Here is a 14,088-nt window from a genome sequence, read left to right as displayed (position 1 = left end):
ATGGTTGGATGGCATCACCGACTCGATGGACATGAGTTTGAGTAAGCTCCAGGAGTTGGTGATGGACAGGGAAGCCTGGCGTGCTGCAGTCCATGGGGTCACAGAGTCGGACACGACTGAGCAACTGAACTGAGTTACACAGATACCTAGTTCAGAGGGAGACCTGGGCTGTAAATGCAGTATTTGTAAGCCATCAGGATGGAGGGGAAATCTAAACCCACAGGAGGGAATGAAATCGCTATAGAGAGAGACTGTGAAATAAGATAGCAACTCTGGTAGCAGCAATATTTAAGGGCTGTTTCAAGTAAAGAGAACTCAATGAAGTTTAAGATGAACTTTGGTGAAAACAGTTTGGGTAACAAGATAACAGACGTTTGGTGTTATGGGCTGAACTGTGATCCCCCAAAATCCACATGCTAAAATTCCTGATTTCAATTACCCCAAAATGTGATGGCATTTTGAGAAAGAATCTTCAAAAAGGTTATTAAGTTAAAATGAGGTCGTTAGGTGGGCTGTAATCCAGTATGACCGGTGACCTTATAAGAAGGGGATATTAGAATCAGTCCAGCATGGAGGGAAGACCACGTGGAGATACAGGAGATAGCTCCCTACTGCCAAAGAGAGGGACCTAAGGGGAACCAACCCTACTGACATCTTGATCTTAGACTTTCAGCCTCCAGAACTGTGAGAAAATAAATGTTTGCTGTTTAAACCATCCAACTTGTACTTTGTGATGGTAGCCCTAGGAAACAAATCCAATTGGGGAATTCATGGGAAGTACAAAAATTGAGGTAGCAGATGTAGATGAGAAGAGTATGTAGAGATGAGGGCATCCTTTCTGTGTTTTTGTTTTTTAAATGGGACTCTTAAAGATATTTGTGTATTAAGGACCAGGTGGAAAATGAGGGAGACAGAGGTTGAACTGAGCATCAAACAAGTTTGTACATAAGTACAACCTTGAAGAAAAAAAAAAAAAAAAAACAAACCTGAGAAGATTCTTATCTGTGGCTTGGATCTTCTCTGTCCAGTTGGAGCTCCTGCCATCTAATAAGGTAGGCAGAATAATAAGGTAAATAGCTGGAGGAGGTTGTCTAACATTTTAAATTACCCTGTGGAGAGTGGGGAGGTGTGTGGACCTGTTGAGAAGGGTGGAAGACCTGGGTGTGGTTATAACGCTACCCATTCCTGAATTATTAGCATGATTTTCTCTATGGTGCCCAGCAAGGTAAGTTTATGTAGAAAAATAATAGGGTTCATCCAAAGATGGAGCTTTTCTTGAAGGACTAGAAAGCAAGAACAATGATAATACTATCAAGAGTGGTCAAAAATGGATATAGATTGATTAGAGGAAAAAAACTGGACATAGGAGGAGCAAAACAGACTGGAAGGAAAACAGATGACCCCAAACTGGGTCTGCTGCTGCCACTGCTAAGTTGCTTCAGTCGTGTCCGACTCTGTGCAACCCCACAGACGGCAGCTCACCAGGCTCCCCCATCCCTGGGATTCTCCAGGCAAGAACACTGGAGTGGGTTGCCATTTCCTTCTTCAATGCATGAAAGTGAAAAGTTAAAGTGAAGTCACTCAGTCTTGTCTGACTCTTAGCGACCCCATGGACTGCAGCCCACCAGGCTCCCCTGTCCCTGGGGTTCTCCAGGCAAGAACACCAGTGTGGGTTGCCATTTCCTTCTCCCAAAACTGGGTCTAAATGGGGTTTAAGACTAGATTAGTGGTCACAAGTCTAGATGGGGTTTAAGACTAGATTAGCGGTCACAAGGGAGGATGAGAACTGAGCGACTGGATAGTTGTGATGAGGCAAAACGTAAGTTTCAGATTTCAGAGGCAGCATAGTTCTGGTGAATACAAGGTTAAGGATGTGTCTAGAAAATTAGTGACTCTACTAGAGTAGATATAGGAAGTTAAGAGGCAACAAGAAATTCCTGGCAATGCACATGATGTAAAATCACTCAGTATTTTGTTAGGATTTGGGGTGGAAAGGATGCTTATAATCCAGGTGCACTTTCCAAACCTTTGCTAACCTCCAAAATCTTACATTCTCAAGGAGATTCAGATTTCAAAAGAATTGTAATGAAAACCTGAAACCTGATTTACAAATTGTTACTTTCAACAAACAAAAGTAGAGATGACTAAAGATAAACAAGTGAAAAGGAACTAATTCATACATGTAATCATCACTTTTTTTTCCCTTCTATAATTGCAGGCTTCAGTTGTTCTTGGTCATCACTTCTGATTTACGGTAACCATTAAACCTTGAGTGAGAATGTAACTGCTAATTAACCAGAACTGCATTTAATCAGAACTAAGTCTTTTTCTGTTTATACTTTTAAAAAGAATAGCAAATATTTATTGAGTGTTTGCTGTGTGTCAGTAACATGAATGTTTCACCTATTTAGACTCATTTATCTTTACAGGGTAGGCATTATTATTTCTATTTTACAGATGAGGAAACTGAGCCATGATGAGAAGAAGTAATCTTCCCAAAGGCTAGGATTCCAAACTCTGCAGTGTGCTCTGGAGCCAAAGCTGCATTTGAGACAAGACTGGAGAATCCCAGGGACGGGGGAGCCTGGTGGGCTGCTGTCTATGGGGTCACACAGAGTCGGACACGACTGAAGCGACTTAGCAGCAGCACTGAGGGAAAGTGAATGTGTCAGAGTAAGATGTCATTATTAAGGAATCGTCCCCATGGAATGATAGGTTGATAGAATTCTTTCAAAAAATGAAAGATAGTAAATTATTGCCCGTAAGTAACTAAACCAAGATTTTAAAAATTGTCATCCAGTACAATTTTGTTGAGCACCTATTTACACACATATTGAGTGACAACTGGTAATAGGTTGTAAGGAAGTGAAATGCGCATTCTCTGCCTTTAGGCACTATAATAAGAATATACATGAAAAAGTAGGTAAAATATGCCAAAGAGGATTAGAAGGCGTAGAAAATAACCCTTTCCTAAAAAGTAAAAATAGAGATTTTCATTCAATAAACTCAAGGTCTTTACTGTTGAGCTCGTCGTGGACCTGAGCAGATTAGGGTACTGGGAGCGGACCTGAGCAGATTAGGACACTGGGAGCATTAGCATTACTAGCACCAAGTGCGGGGGATGGTTTGGGGACTTCTTAACAGGCCGCCAGCCAACTCCATCAACATCCTTCCTCAGGTGGCACAAAATAAACACTCAGGTCCACAATCCCTATCAACTTTCTTAGAAGCTTGATGCCAAAACTCATTTGGAGGCATTAATCTGATCTGAACTGATGAAAAGTTACTTATGGCCTTCATTTCTCCCACCTTTTGTAAATATCAGTTCATTTTGCCATAGATATGTGAATGCATTTGATTCTATGATGCTGTTCCCAATTCCACCTGGGGTGTAAGTAATATACAGGATAAGTACCACATCATCCTTGTAAAATTCAAAACCTTCCAAATTAGGAAACACATCTGTTTCCAGAGGTGTAGATAAGGGACAGCAGTTTGCTTACTTTCCAAATGTAGCTTCAAGATCTGTCCTGAGCAACCCTCTAGCCCTCATCTCTTGGTTCACACCTGTTACTAACCTTACAGAGAAGCTAACAGGCTGGTGACAGCGACAAAGAAAAACTGAACAGCACAGACCTGAGAACTAAAAAAAAAATAAAATAAAACAACACAATAAAACTTCTTGCAACAGCAATGATAAAATTTCCCTTCTTTGGTATACTCTTTCAAAGAAAGTAGAACATGTGTAATACTTCTTAGAAAGACGAAAACTTCTCTTCAAAAAATATGCTTAACGAAGGTTAACCTGGCATGATGGGAAACATCAATAATCCAGAATGTTCCCTGAACATTTTGTGGAAAACTGATTTTTTTCTGGACTTACGGGTACCAGAAATATGACAGTGTGCACATGGGGGAAAGAATGTCAGTCAAATATTTGAGACATTAAACATCTTGAACATTCACAAGACAGGATGATCACTTCAGGCTGCAATGGGTAGGGACTGATTTACAACATAGAAATAAAAGGAATACTAACTACAATTATGGAAAAGTAATATGTTTCTCAAACTGATGGGATTGACAGCAATAATAAAGGACATTGTCATGACTAAATAAAGTAAATTTTATGGATCAGAAAACAAAGATCATGGCATCCGGTCCCATCACTTCATGGGAAATAGATGGGGAAACAGTGGAAACAGTGTCAGACTTTATTTTTTTGGGCTCCAAAATCACTGCAGATGGTGACTGCAGCCATGAAATTAAAAGATGCTTACTCCTTGGAAGGAAAGTTATGACCAACCTAGACAGCATATTGAAAAGCAGAAACATTACCTTGCCAACAAAGGTTCGTCTAGTCAAGGCTATGGTTTTTCCTGTGGTCATGTATGGATGTGAGAATTGGACTGTGAAGAAGGCTGAGTGCCAGAGAATTGATGCTTTTGAACTGTGGTGTTGGAGAAGACTCCTGAGAGTCACTTGGACTGCAAGGAGATCCAATCAGTCCATTCTAAAGGAGATCAGCCCTGGGATTTCTTTGGAGGGAATGATGCTGAAGCTGAAACTCCAGTACTTTGGCCACCTCATGCGAAGAGTTAACTCAATGGAAAAGACTCTGATGCTGGGAGGGATTGGGGGCAGGAGGAGAAGGGGATGACAGAGGATGAGATGGCTGGATGGCATCACTGACTCGATGGACATGAGTCTCAGTGAACTCCGGGAGTTGGTGAGGGACAGGGAGGCCTGGCGTGCTGCGATTCATGGAGTCGCAAAGAGTTGGACATGACTGAGCGACTGAACTGAACTGAACTGAACAGAACCATTTAAAGAAACAGATTATTGTAGTTACTGGATCAGAGTAAGTTATTTATTATTCTTTACTATATCTTGTTTAAAACAAAAACTAATCTCTAAAAGTGATAAATGTTGTTCCTTTGAAGGGAGGCAGGCACAGTTTGTGGATTGTTTTAGAGAATTTAGGTGACTTACAGAAAGGCAGTAGGCTTGAGCTGGCATTTTGTAGAGTAAAAATCACTCTAGGAAATAATTTCACTAGAACTGAGGATGGGGGTTTTGAGGTCAAAACTCACATTAGTCAAGCAGGTGTTACAAAGGGGAGATGAAGGAAAATGAATCTAGAGATGTTCTTGGTAGGTTAGCCAAAACTTACCCTCAAGAGCGTGGCAGCAGGGTACTCAGTCCTTAAGTCAGCACTAATTTAATTTTTAGTTTCATCAGAATCTTAGATGATTCTTTTCAGAGATGAGGTATTTGTCAAAACTCTACCACTAACTGCATGCTGCTGAGGATTGATCATAGACTGCTGTATATTATCTAAAGAGACTCAAGCTACACCTCTTCTTTAAGTCAATCTTATGTTCACATTGAATTTTCATTCTACTGAATTTTTCACATCATTTAGAATGAAACTTATGGAAACAATTGGTCAGCTAAAGCTGAACAGTGTATTTTCTTCTAAGAAGACTTACGTCATAGGTCAGCGAAGCCACGTTCCAGGGCCTGCGGTAGTACGTCAAGGTGTTGCCGTCCCAAACTCGGTCACAGAGTCCATTGTAGTACTGGTTGTCAAAAGGGGTGCTGAGCGGATCCATGCCTAAGATGTTGATCCTGAGAGTGAACAGAGTAGCATCAGGCATGGAGATACCTGGAGCGAATGCCAGGCAGCCCTCAGGAACTGGGAGAGGAGAGCTTCATCTCACCGTATGATGGTGTGATAGAATCAGGAACAGAAGCAAGGGCCTGGTCACCTCTACTCTGTGTCCGGGGTGGGAAGTACACCTTAGGAAGGTCTTATAAACTCTTATAGGCAATTAGGCCACTGTTGAGCCCAAAGAAAGAAATTCAATAAGTAGGAAGCAAGGGGCCATCTGGCTGTTAAAGTTGAATTCTCACTGATGTAACTCTTAGCTAACCTCCCTTGGTGAACTATAAGCCAATGCTACAATATCACCTCTTAAAATGATCTGAGAACAGAGCATCTCAGGGGGGAGTATAACATATGCATATGATTTTTAATCTGTGAATCAACATGGGGCCTCTTTCTCTCCCCATTCTCTTTAAACATTTTCCTCCAGCTGTCTCATTGTTTGTCACAAACCTTGTTCCCTCCAGACTTATTTTACTCTTATTACCCTTTCCAAGAGGAACACAAAAGTGTCATCATCCGGCAAGGCATTCTCAAAAGTTCTCCTTTTTTCTCCTAGCAAAATATTGTTATTTGGCAAACTTTAATTCAGAAATAAGAATCTTGTTTAGCCTAAAAAATATTGACTTTGATTTGTAGGCCAAAAATCAATATATGAACAAGAAACAGTTCATTCTTTGTGAAGTGCTAATTGGTGAAACAGTCCTTGCTGTCTAGACTGTATCTGGAATAAATGGCCCCAGGGCAGAGAGGCCAAAATAGAGGTTTGCTTCTCATATCCATAATGTAGCTTGGCACAAAAGCATAAATATGCTCTAAGCAAAACTCTAAGCAAAAGCTATTGCTCTGGACCACATCCCTGAGTCCAATGAGCTGGATTACAAATCTGAATGTTGGTTTCAAAAGCAATTTGTCAAAGGGTTTGGATAGTAAACCCATTGCTAATGCAAGAAAAATAATTGGAAAAGTATCCTATTTCCAATGGGTTAGTTAACAACAACATCTTTATATAAACAGCACATTCTTAATAAACTTTGAATCTACAAAGAAGATGAACATTATAGCTCAACTTAATGAAAGGCAAGTTAAGGAAATGATTTAGTAATATCTTTCTCAAGGCTGATTGTATAGTTAGAATTAACTCCTTCTCACTATTTGCCCCACCAAAAGTACCTTTCATGAAAAGTACTTATGGCCCTAAATTTCTAGTAAAGGGCCAAACAGTAGACTTAGTCAGTTGAACAAGGAAGAGAGAAAAAAAGAAACTCTATATATCTAGTTTACATTCTTAAACATCTTATGTTGGACGGGAGATTAAAATTTTGTCTTTGGCTTTTTTTTTTTAATTAAAAAAAAATAAAAAAAAAATAAAAAAATTTAAAAAAAAAAAAAAGAAGAAGAAAACAATGGGTCATTAAAACCCATATCTGAATGTCTTCGGCTTTTCACCCATCCTTGTATTCACAGACATGTGAACAATAAATATTTTAAAAAATATTGCTAAGGTTTAGATACAAATACATAGAATACTGGAAATAAGTGATCTGTGTTTGTTTCTTAAACAAGACCTCAAGTACTTTATTCTGTCGTGAACTGGAATTAAGTGATCTGTGTTTGTTTCTTAAACAAGACCTCAAGTACTTTATTCTGTCGTGAACTTGTCTCCCATGTATCTTATTAACAATGACCCTGTACCTCTTTGTATTTAATGAATAATGACATTGAATTGGCTTATAATGATGCAAAGAGTCAACTCATTGGAAAAGACCCTGATGCTGGGAAATATTGAAGACAAAAGAAGAGGGCAGCAGGAGATGAGATGGTTAGATAGCATCACCGACTCAATGGACATGGACTTGAGCAAACTCTGCTGCTGCTGCTAAGTCGCTTCAGTCATGTCCGACTCTGAGCAAACTCTAGGAGACAGTAAAGAACAGAGAAGTCTGGTATGCTGAAGTTCATGGAGTTCACAAAGTTCATGCAGTTCATAAACAGTAGGACATGATTTAGCAACTGAACAACAACAATGGTGATGAACTCCTAGGTGACTGTGTATCTATGAGTAGTGTAGTGTTTGTAATAAACAATGGGTAATATTAAGATAGTTAATATAGTCTTTGATTTCATTAACATTATATTCAAGGTAGGGTTTAGATACAATTACCAATTTCAAACAATAGTCCAAGGATGAATGTGCATGTACCAAATGGGTAGTACAGGTAAGTGATGTACAAAGTTCCCAAGAGGAAGAGGTCTCCATGGCAGGGTCGTAAAAATGGTTTTAGAAGGAGTATCAGGATTTTATTTGAGTTTTGAAGATGGGGTCTGGAGGGCAGAAGGAATGAGTGTACAAAATACTGTAAGTGGAGGGACTGCTCTGGTGGTCCAGTGGCTAAGATTCCGCACTCTCAACGCAGAGGTTCCCGGTTTGAACCCTGGTCAGGGAACTAGATTTCACATTCTGCAACTCAGAGTTCTTGTGCCACAACTAAAGATCTCAGAGTGCTGCAACTAAGACCTACTGCAGCCAAGTACATTTAAAATATTAAAAATGTTCTGTAGGTAGAAATATATATAGCATATTTTGGGGTGGTGGTCTTCAGATTTTTTGGTTGTCTACTCTAATAAATCATGCCTCCTTGTGTGGTTTTAGTTTGACATCTAAAATATTTCCTTTTAAGTAGTTGCAAAGGATAAATTGATGAAAGTGAAAGAGGAGAGTGAAAAGGTTGGCATATTGAAAAGCAGAGACATTACTTTGCCAACAAAGGTCTGTCTGGTCAAGGCTATGGTTTTTCCAGTAGTCACGTATGGATGCAAGAGTTGGACTATAAAGAAAGCTGAGCACCGAAGAATTGATGCTTTTGAACTGTGGTGTTGGAGAAGACTCTTGAGAGTCCCTTGGACTGCAAGGAGATCCAACCAGTCCATTCTAAAGGAGATCAGTCCTGGGTGTTCATTGGAAAGACTGATGCTGAGACTGAAACTCCAATACTTTGGCTACCTGATGTGAAGAACTGACTCACTGGAAAAGACCCTGATGCTGGGAGGGATTGGGGGCAGGAGGAGAAGGGGACGACAGAGGATGAGATGGCTGGATGGCATCACTGACTCAATGGACATGAGTTTGAGCAAGCTCTGGGAGTTGGTGATGGACAGGGAAGCTGGTGTGCTGCAGCACAGGGGGTCACAGAGATTCGGACACAACTGAGTGACTGAACTGAACTAAAGGATACGTTTCCCAGCATGCTGTAAATATTTACACTTTAAAATATAATTATTGTGCTTCTTTTAAAAACAAATGGCATATAAATTCTGTAGTGATAGCAGATATTAAGTAATGACAATGTTTATATTTCTTTAACAGCTGGTTGTTTTATGGTATTCCTTTTGATTCTTCTTTTTTAAAAAATAAACTTTATTTCTTAGAGCATTTTTAGGTTCATGGCAAAATAAGTAGACAATAGAGTTCCCATATTCTCCCACTCCATTTTATGCTTTAATCTATATTTCTATTTCATTTCTGCTATAGCATTTTAACCTAAGGTAATGGATTTTTATGCATGGAAGTTTTAATTGATCACTTTTTCACACTTTTATGTACTCAAAAGATACTAATTGAAGTTTTAAAAACATTAAATATTCTTTGACCATAAGGCCTAAGTGTTTAATAAATTCTCTGGATTGAGTTACCATTTTTAGTAGTACATTTAAACAAATTAAAATTTAGCAATATTTAATAAACATAAAATTTTTATTGGAAAAGCATCTCTCAGTGAAATGAATGGGGCTTCTTTTTAATTAGTTGATTAGTTACTATTTGGCCACCTCATGCGAAGAGTTGACTCATTGGAAGAGACTCTGATGCTGGGAGGGATTGGGGGCAGGAGGAGAAGGGGATGACAGAGGATGAGATGGCTGGATGGCATCACTGACTCGATGGACGTGAGTCTGAGTGAACTCCGGGAATTGGTGAGGGACAGGGAGGCCTGGCGTGCTGTGATTCATGGGGTCGCAAAGAGTTGGACATGACTGAGTGACTGAACTGAACTGTACCCATGTTAGAATATTACTTACTGCTAGAAAAAACATAGCAGTGTTGACTTCATTTCTACTCTTCATTTTTATAGATGTAACTGCTGAGAAACTTTATGCACATAAATAAGTAGATAAGAATAGAAGGAATTTTGTCATAGCAATGTCACTCAATTACTCGATCTTCTGAGTTTTATGCCAAAAAAAGAACACAGACTAGTCTTTAGTTAACTGTTATTTTTATAGTCCATTACCTGATAATTGATTAGGACCTTTAAATGCTGTTGGTAAAAAGAATTGGAGACCACTTGATTTACAAGGCCTTAGAGTCTAAGTACAACTGAGTACAAAATTTGGAATTGTTTCTTGGTTTTTCTATCTCATAGGGAAATATGAGATGGGTGAGGGATGTACTCTTCTTTTAGGAAGTGGGAGTTAGATTGTAAAAGAAGAGGTGAGACAGGAGAATGGATTTGACAACTAAATGAATGATCCTGAATCTTCAAGCTTATCAGTTAAAAATCTGTATGTAAGGAATTTAAGATTTATTATTAGTTACATTCGTTAAGTAACTAATAGTTGGGGAAACTGTTATTGTAAAACTCACCTATCGCCACCCCCCCCCCCGAAAAGTCTTTTTGCACCCCACAGTAAGATTATCCCAGTTTGAAGGGTTTTGTTCTATGGAACAGCAAATTGCCCAGTTGGCTGGATCCATTTGGAAAGTTACAATGAAGCTGATCCACAGACTAAAGGACTGCTAGGGAAGAAATGTTTCAAAACTTTTGACTTGGCTCCACCACTACAGAGACAGACAGTCTAGTCTAGAATGAGCCAATTTTCTTTCTGCCAAGAAACATGAAAACTTCTCATGGATGGAATGTCATCGCTTGGGAAATAAAAAGCATGTGTTCTTTGGCAGCACTTGGAGATGGCTGTTTTTACACCTGCACCTAAAACCCAAGGCAGTTCCAATTTACCAGGTGAGCCGAAGAGCAGGCTCGCTCCACAGAAGTGGTGTTATGCTTAGATCACACACAGAAGTAACTCCTTGTGTATAGCACATCATTTACAGCTGGTTTGAATTTTTTTTTTTCCAATGGTTGCAAGATGGGTTGGGGATTTCCCTTAAACACTTCTGAAGAATCTCAGATACCAAGAGGCTGCAATATTTGTGATACAAGTGAATTCTCCTGGCATGAGAATTTAAATGAGAGTCCTTCAAATGAAAACAACTATAAATTTAATTAATTTATGAGTGATTGTGACTTTCATGTGTAAAAGAATCTGACTGTATATGACTGATATGACTTGGTGAGGTTTTCCAAACTGGAGAGTTTATAAGCATGTAGCTATGATTAGTTTGTTTATTCCTATTATCTCTATTTCAGTATAGTCCCATAGCCCCATATAAGCATAATGGAGATATATAGTATTGATACATAAATATGTAACATCAATGGTATTGAAGAATACCATCATTATTGATATAACAAAGCATGCTATTTTGAAATCGATTGTTAAATATTAATTACTGATTTACACTACTCTCTACAGTCTTAATTCAAATATTTGGGTAATAAATAACTACTTAAGGAGTTTCATTTTCTAAGATTAGTTATGCTTTGAAGTTAGGGAGTTGACTTATGGGCTTTGTAGTGATGTGGGAGGAATGATGTGGGTAGTGAGGGGAATGTGGGAAGAAAGAGGGTTAGGTTACATGGTGAAAAAAAAAAACACATAGTTTTCTATCTGTCAGGGAAACTTGGGTTTTAGTTCTGCTAGCAACTAATATTGGAGAAGGCAATGGCACCCCACTCCAGTACTCTTGCCTGGAAAATCCCATGGACAGAGGAGCCTGGTGGGCTGCAGTCTGTGGGTCGCTAAGAGTCGGGCACGACTGAGCGACTTCACTTTCACTTTTCACTTTCATGCACTGGAAAGGAAATGGCAGCCCACTCCAGTATTCTTGCTTGGAGAATCCCAGGGACGGGGGAGCCTGGTGGGCTGCCGTCTGTGGGGTCGCACAGAGTCAGACACGACTGAAGCGACTTAGCAGCAGCAGCAACTAATATGCCAAAAGGCCTTGTTGATTTTACTTAGTTCTTATCTATAAAGTGAATATAACGCCGCCCCTAACTATCTCACAGGATTATTATGAATAGCTAAGAGAGGGAATTCGCAAAAAGATTTGGGAAAATTTAAAGTATTATGCAAATGAAAGCTGTCAGAGAACAATAGCTTTATGAAGACTAATTACGGGTGATTGCTCATGGTAATGGGATCTTAAAACGGTTGGTGGGCTGATTCTATCAGAGCCTACCTCATTTTCCACATCTTAGCCAACTTTCTACACAGCTTGGGCCCCACCCTCTCACTTAGTCCTGCAGGCTCAGCTCTGTGATGTCATCACCAGCCCTGATCAAGGTAAGGCGGGAGGTATTTAAGGAGTCTTGGCTGCTCTCTGGGATGCCTCATTGGGAAACTCCCTGGCAGATATCATAGAATGAATTTTCTCTTCATGTACAAAAGAAACCTTTAGATTGCAAATGATTGTTTTTCAGCCAAGAGGGCTACAATTTCTGTATCCTTTTCCTATAAAATCAGATGTAGATCTGCATCAAACGAGAATCCGTAACACAAGTAATGCCCTGCTTGGAGTCTGTTTGTTCAGTTCAGAGAGAAAACTTCCGTAGATTCCACATAAAGCAGTAATTGCAGGGAAACGAGTGAAACTTCAGCTCTGTAATGAGAAGCAGAGTCTCAGCACCAGCCCCACATGGCATCAGAACTGCTCCCTCTGATCATTACCTCTTGGGCAAACTCCAGAATGCTGGGATGCCCTGAGAACTTACACCCAGGTAGAGATCCAAGACAAGTTCCAACAGAACTTTTCCAGTCTTCCTGGGCATTCAAATATTTGAATTGAATTACCAGACCTAACACTGGCAATTCAACTTCAAAAGTTAATGTGTCATTTCAATCTTGCTATCATCTTCTAGAGGTTGATAACCAAGGGATCTCCTCTCCTATTGACCTCATAAGTAATCACCTATTATCCTGATAGTCTAATCTATTCCGTAGACACCTACTGAAGCCAGGCAGTTTGTCCAAATTATCTTGAGATGCTGATTCAGCACTTAACTTCTTTCAAGCTCAAATATAATTCAGACAGAATACAGAGCCAGAGTCCACTCTTTGTACTAGCTCAATCATGTACCACTCCAGTATGGCAAGAGAGGTGGGGATCATTTTCACTCATCCTCATCTGCAAGTATACAAGTGGAGTACAGACCCAAATCCTGCCGTCCGTGCCAGCTCTGACTCTTCCACCACTCGGTTGCGGCAAGGGGGACGAGGATCCTGTTCACAGTTATCCTCATCTGAATAGTCTCCGCAGTCATTGTCTTCATTACACAGAAGTCGATTCTTTATGCATCTGCCTGCAATCAAAATCAGGAAAGACAGAAAGACACTGTGTATCTCACGCCAAATTTTCTTTCTTTCTGAAGTTATCAAACATCCTTTAAAGTTAGAGAGGAGTGATCACACATTATATTTGGATTTTTTTGTATCCACACTTGGAAGTATGAGGGTCAGGAAGCACATTTCCTTCTTTTCGCTTATAAAGGCACGCAGAAGCCCTCACCAGCCACGGGAGGATTACCTGTACCGCACTGGAAATCGTTGCCACAGCCCTCCTCGGGGTCTTCGCAGGCCTCTGTGGGTACACACTGCTGTCGGTCTCCCACGGCGTCCACACACTTTCGCCCATTAAATTGTCCAAAGATCTCAATGCTCCTTGAACGAAACTGCACAGAAACAGCGGAAATGTTAGCTTTTCTAAGGCCAAAAAGGGCTTCTGATCTAAAACTGGATCCACACCACTGCAAACCTCCAACCTCCGGTTGAGTCAAAGGTTTTAGGATGGAAGCCTGAAACGTAGTCCCTGACCTCACTTGGAGGAACACATCATGTGGTGAGGTTGGCAGGCTCTTGTATAGAATATGGTTCCTCATGACATTTGTTCAGCCAACTGGGCAGCATTCAGGTTTCCCAGTAAGGTTAGCCTAATCCATTTAGATATTTTCCTTTCATTCTGAGTTCAGAACACAGTTGGTGGTGGTGGGGTGGGGAGGTGAGGCTCCTATCTCTTTGTCATTTTCCTGGCAATACAGTTGCCATCTGGGGACACCCGTGGGGAATGGAAAAGAATACTTACCATTTGTTTGAGGCAAGGGTCACATTTCGACCACTCACTCCAGGAGCTCATCCTGCAGTCTATGGGCAATGGTGTGCCTTGTCTTTCTGCTGGGTCGTAGCTACGATAATAAAACATATCCGTTAATAATGACCATTATGTGTGCTTGTTTCCAAGAAGTCTT

At 40.1% G+C, this 14,088-nt stretch overlaps 1 protein-coding gene across 1 annotated transcript in view; it reads right to left on the bottom strand.

The window, feature by feature from the left end:
• Window positions 1-14,088, bottom strand: part of C9 (complement C9) — a 66,815-nt gene that overhangs the window by 37,078 nt on the left and 15,649 nt on the right. Inside the window, 4 exon segments of the mRNA NM_001035364.2 lie at window positions 5,493-5,631; window positions 12,999-13,146; window positions 13,371-13,515; window positions 13,926-14,025. Of these exon segments, the coding sequence (NP_001030441.1) occupies window positions 5,493-5,631; window positions 12,999-13,146; window positions 13,371-13,515; window positions 13,926-14,025 (532 nt within the window).

Source organism: Bos taurus, chromosome 20 (assembly GCF_002263795.3).
Source record: "Bos taurus isolate L1 Dominette 01449 registration number 42190680 breed Hereford chromosome 20, ARS-UCD2.0, whole genome shotgun sequence".
Taxonomy (NCBI): Eukaryota; Metazoa; Chordata; class Mammalia; order Artiodactyla; family Bovidae; genus Bos; species Bos taurus.
Note: the sequence above shows the minus strand (reverse complement) of the source record. Positions and strands in the feature narration are given on the sequence as shown.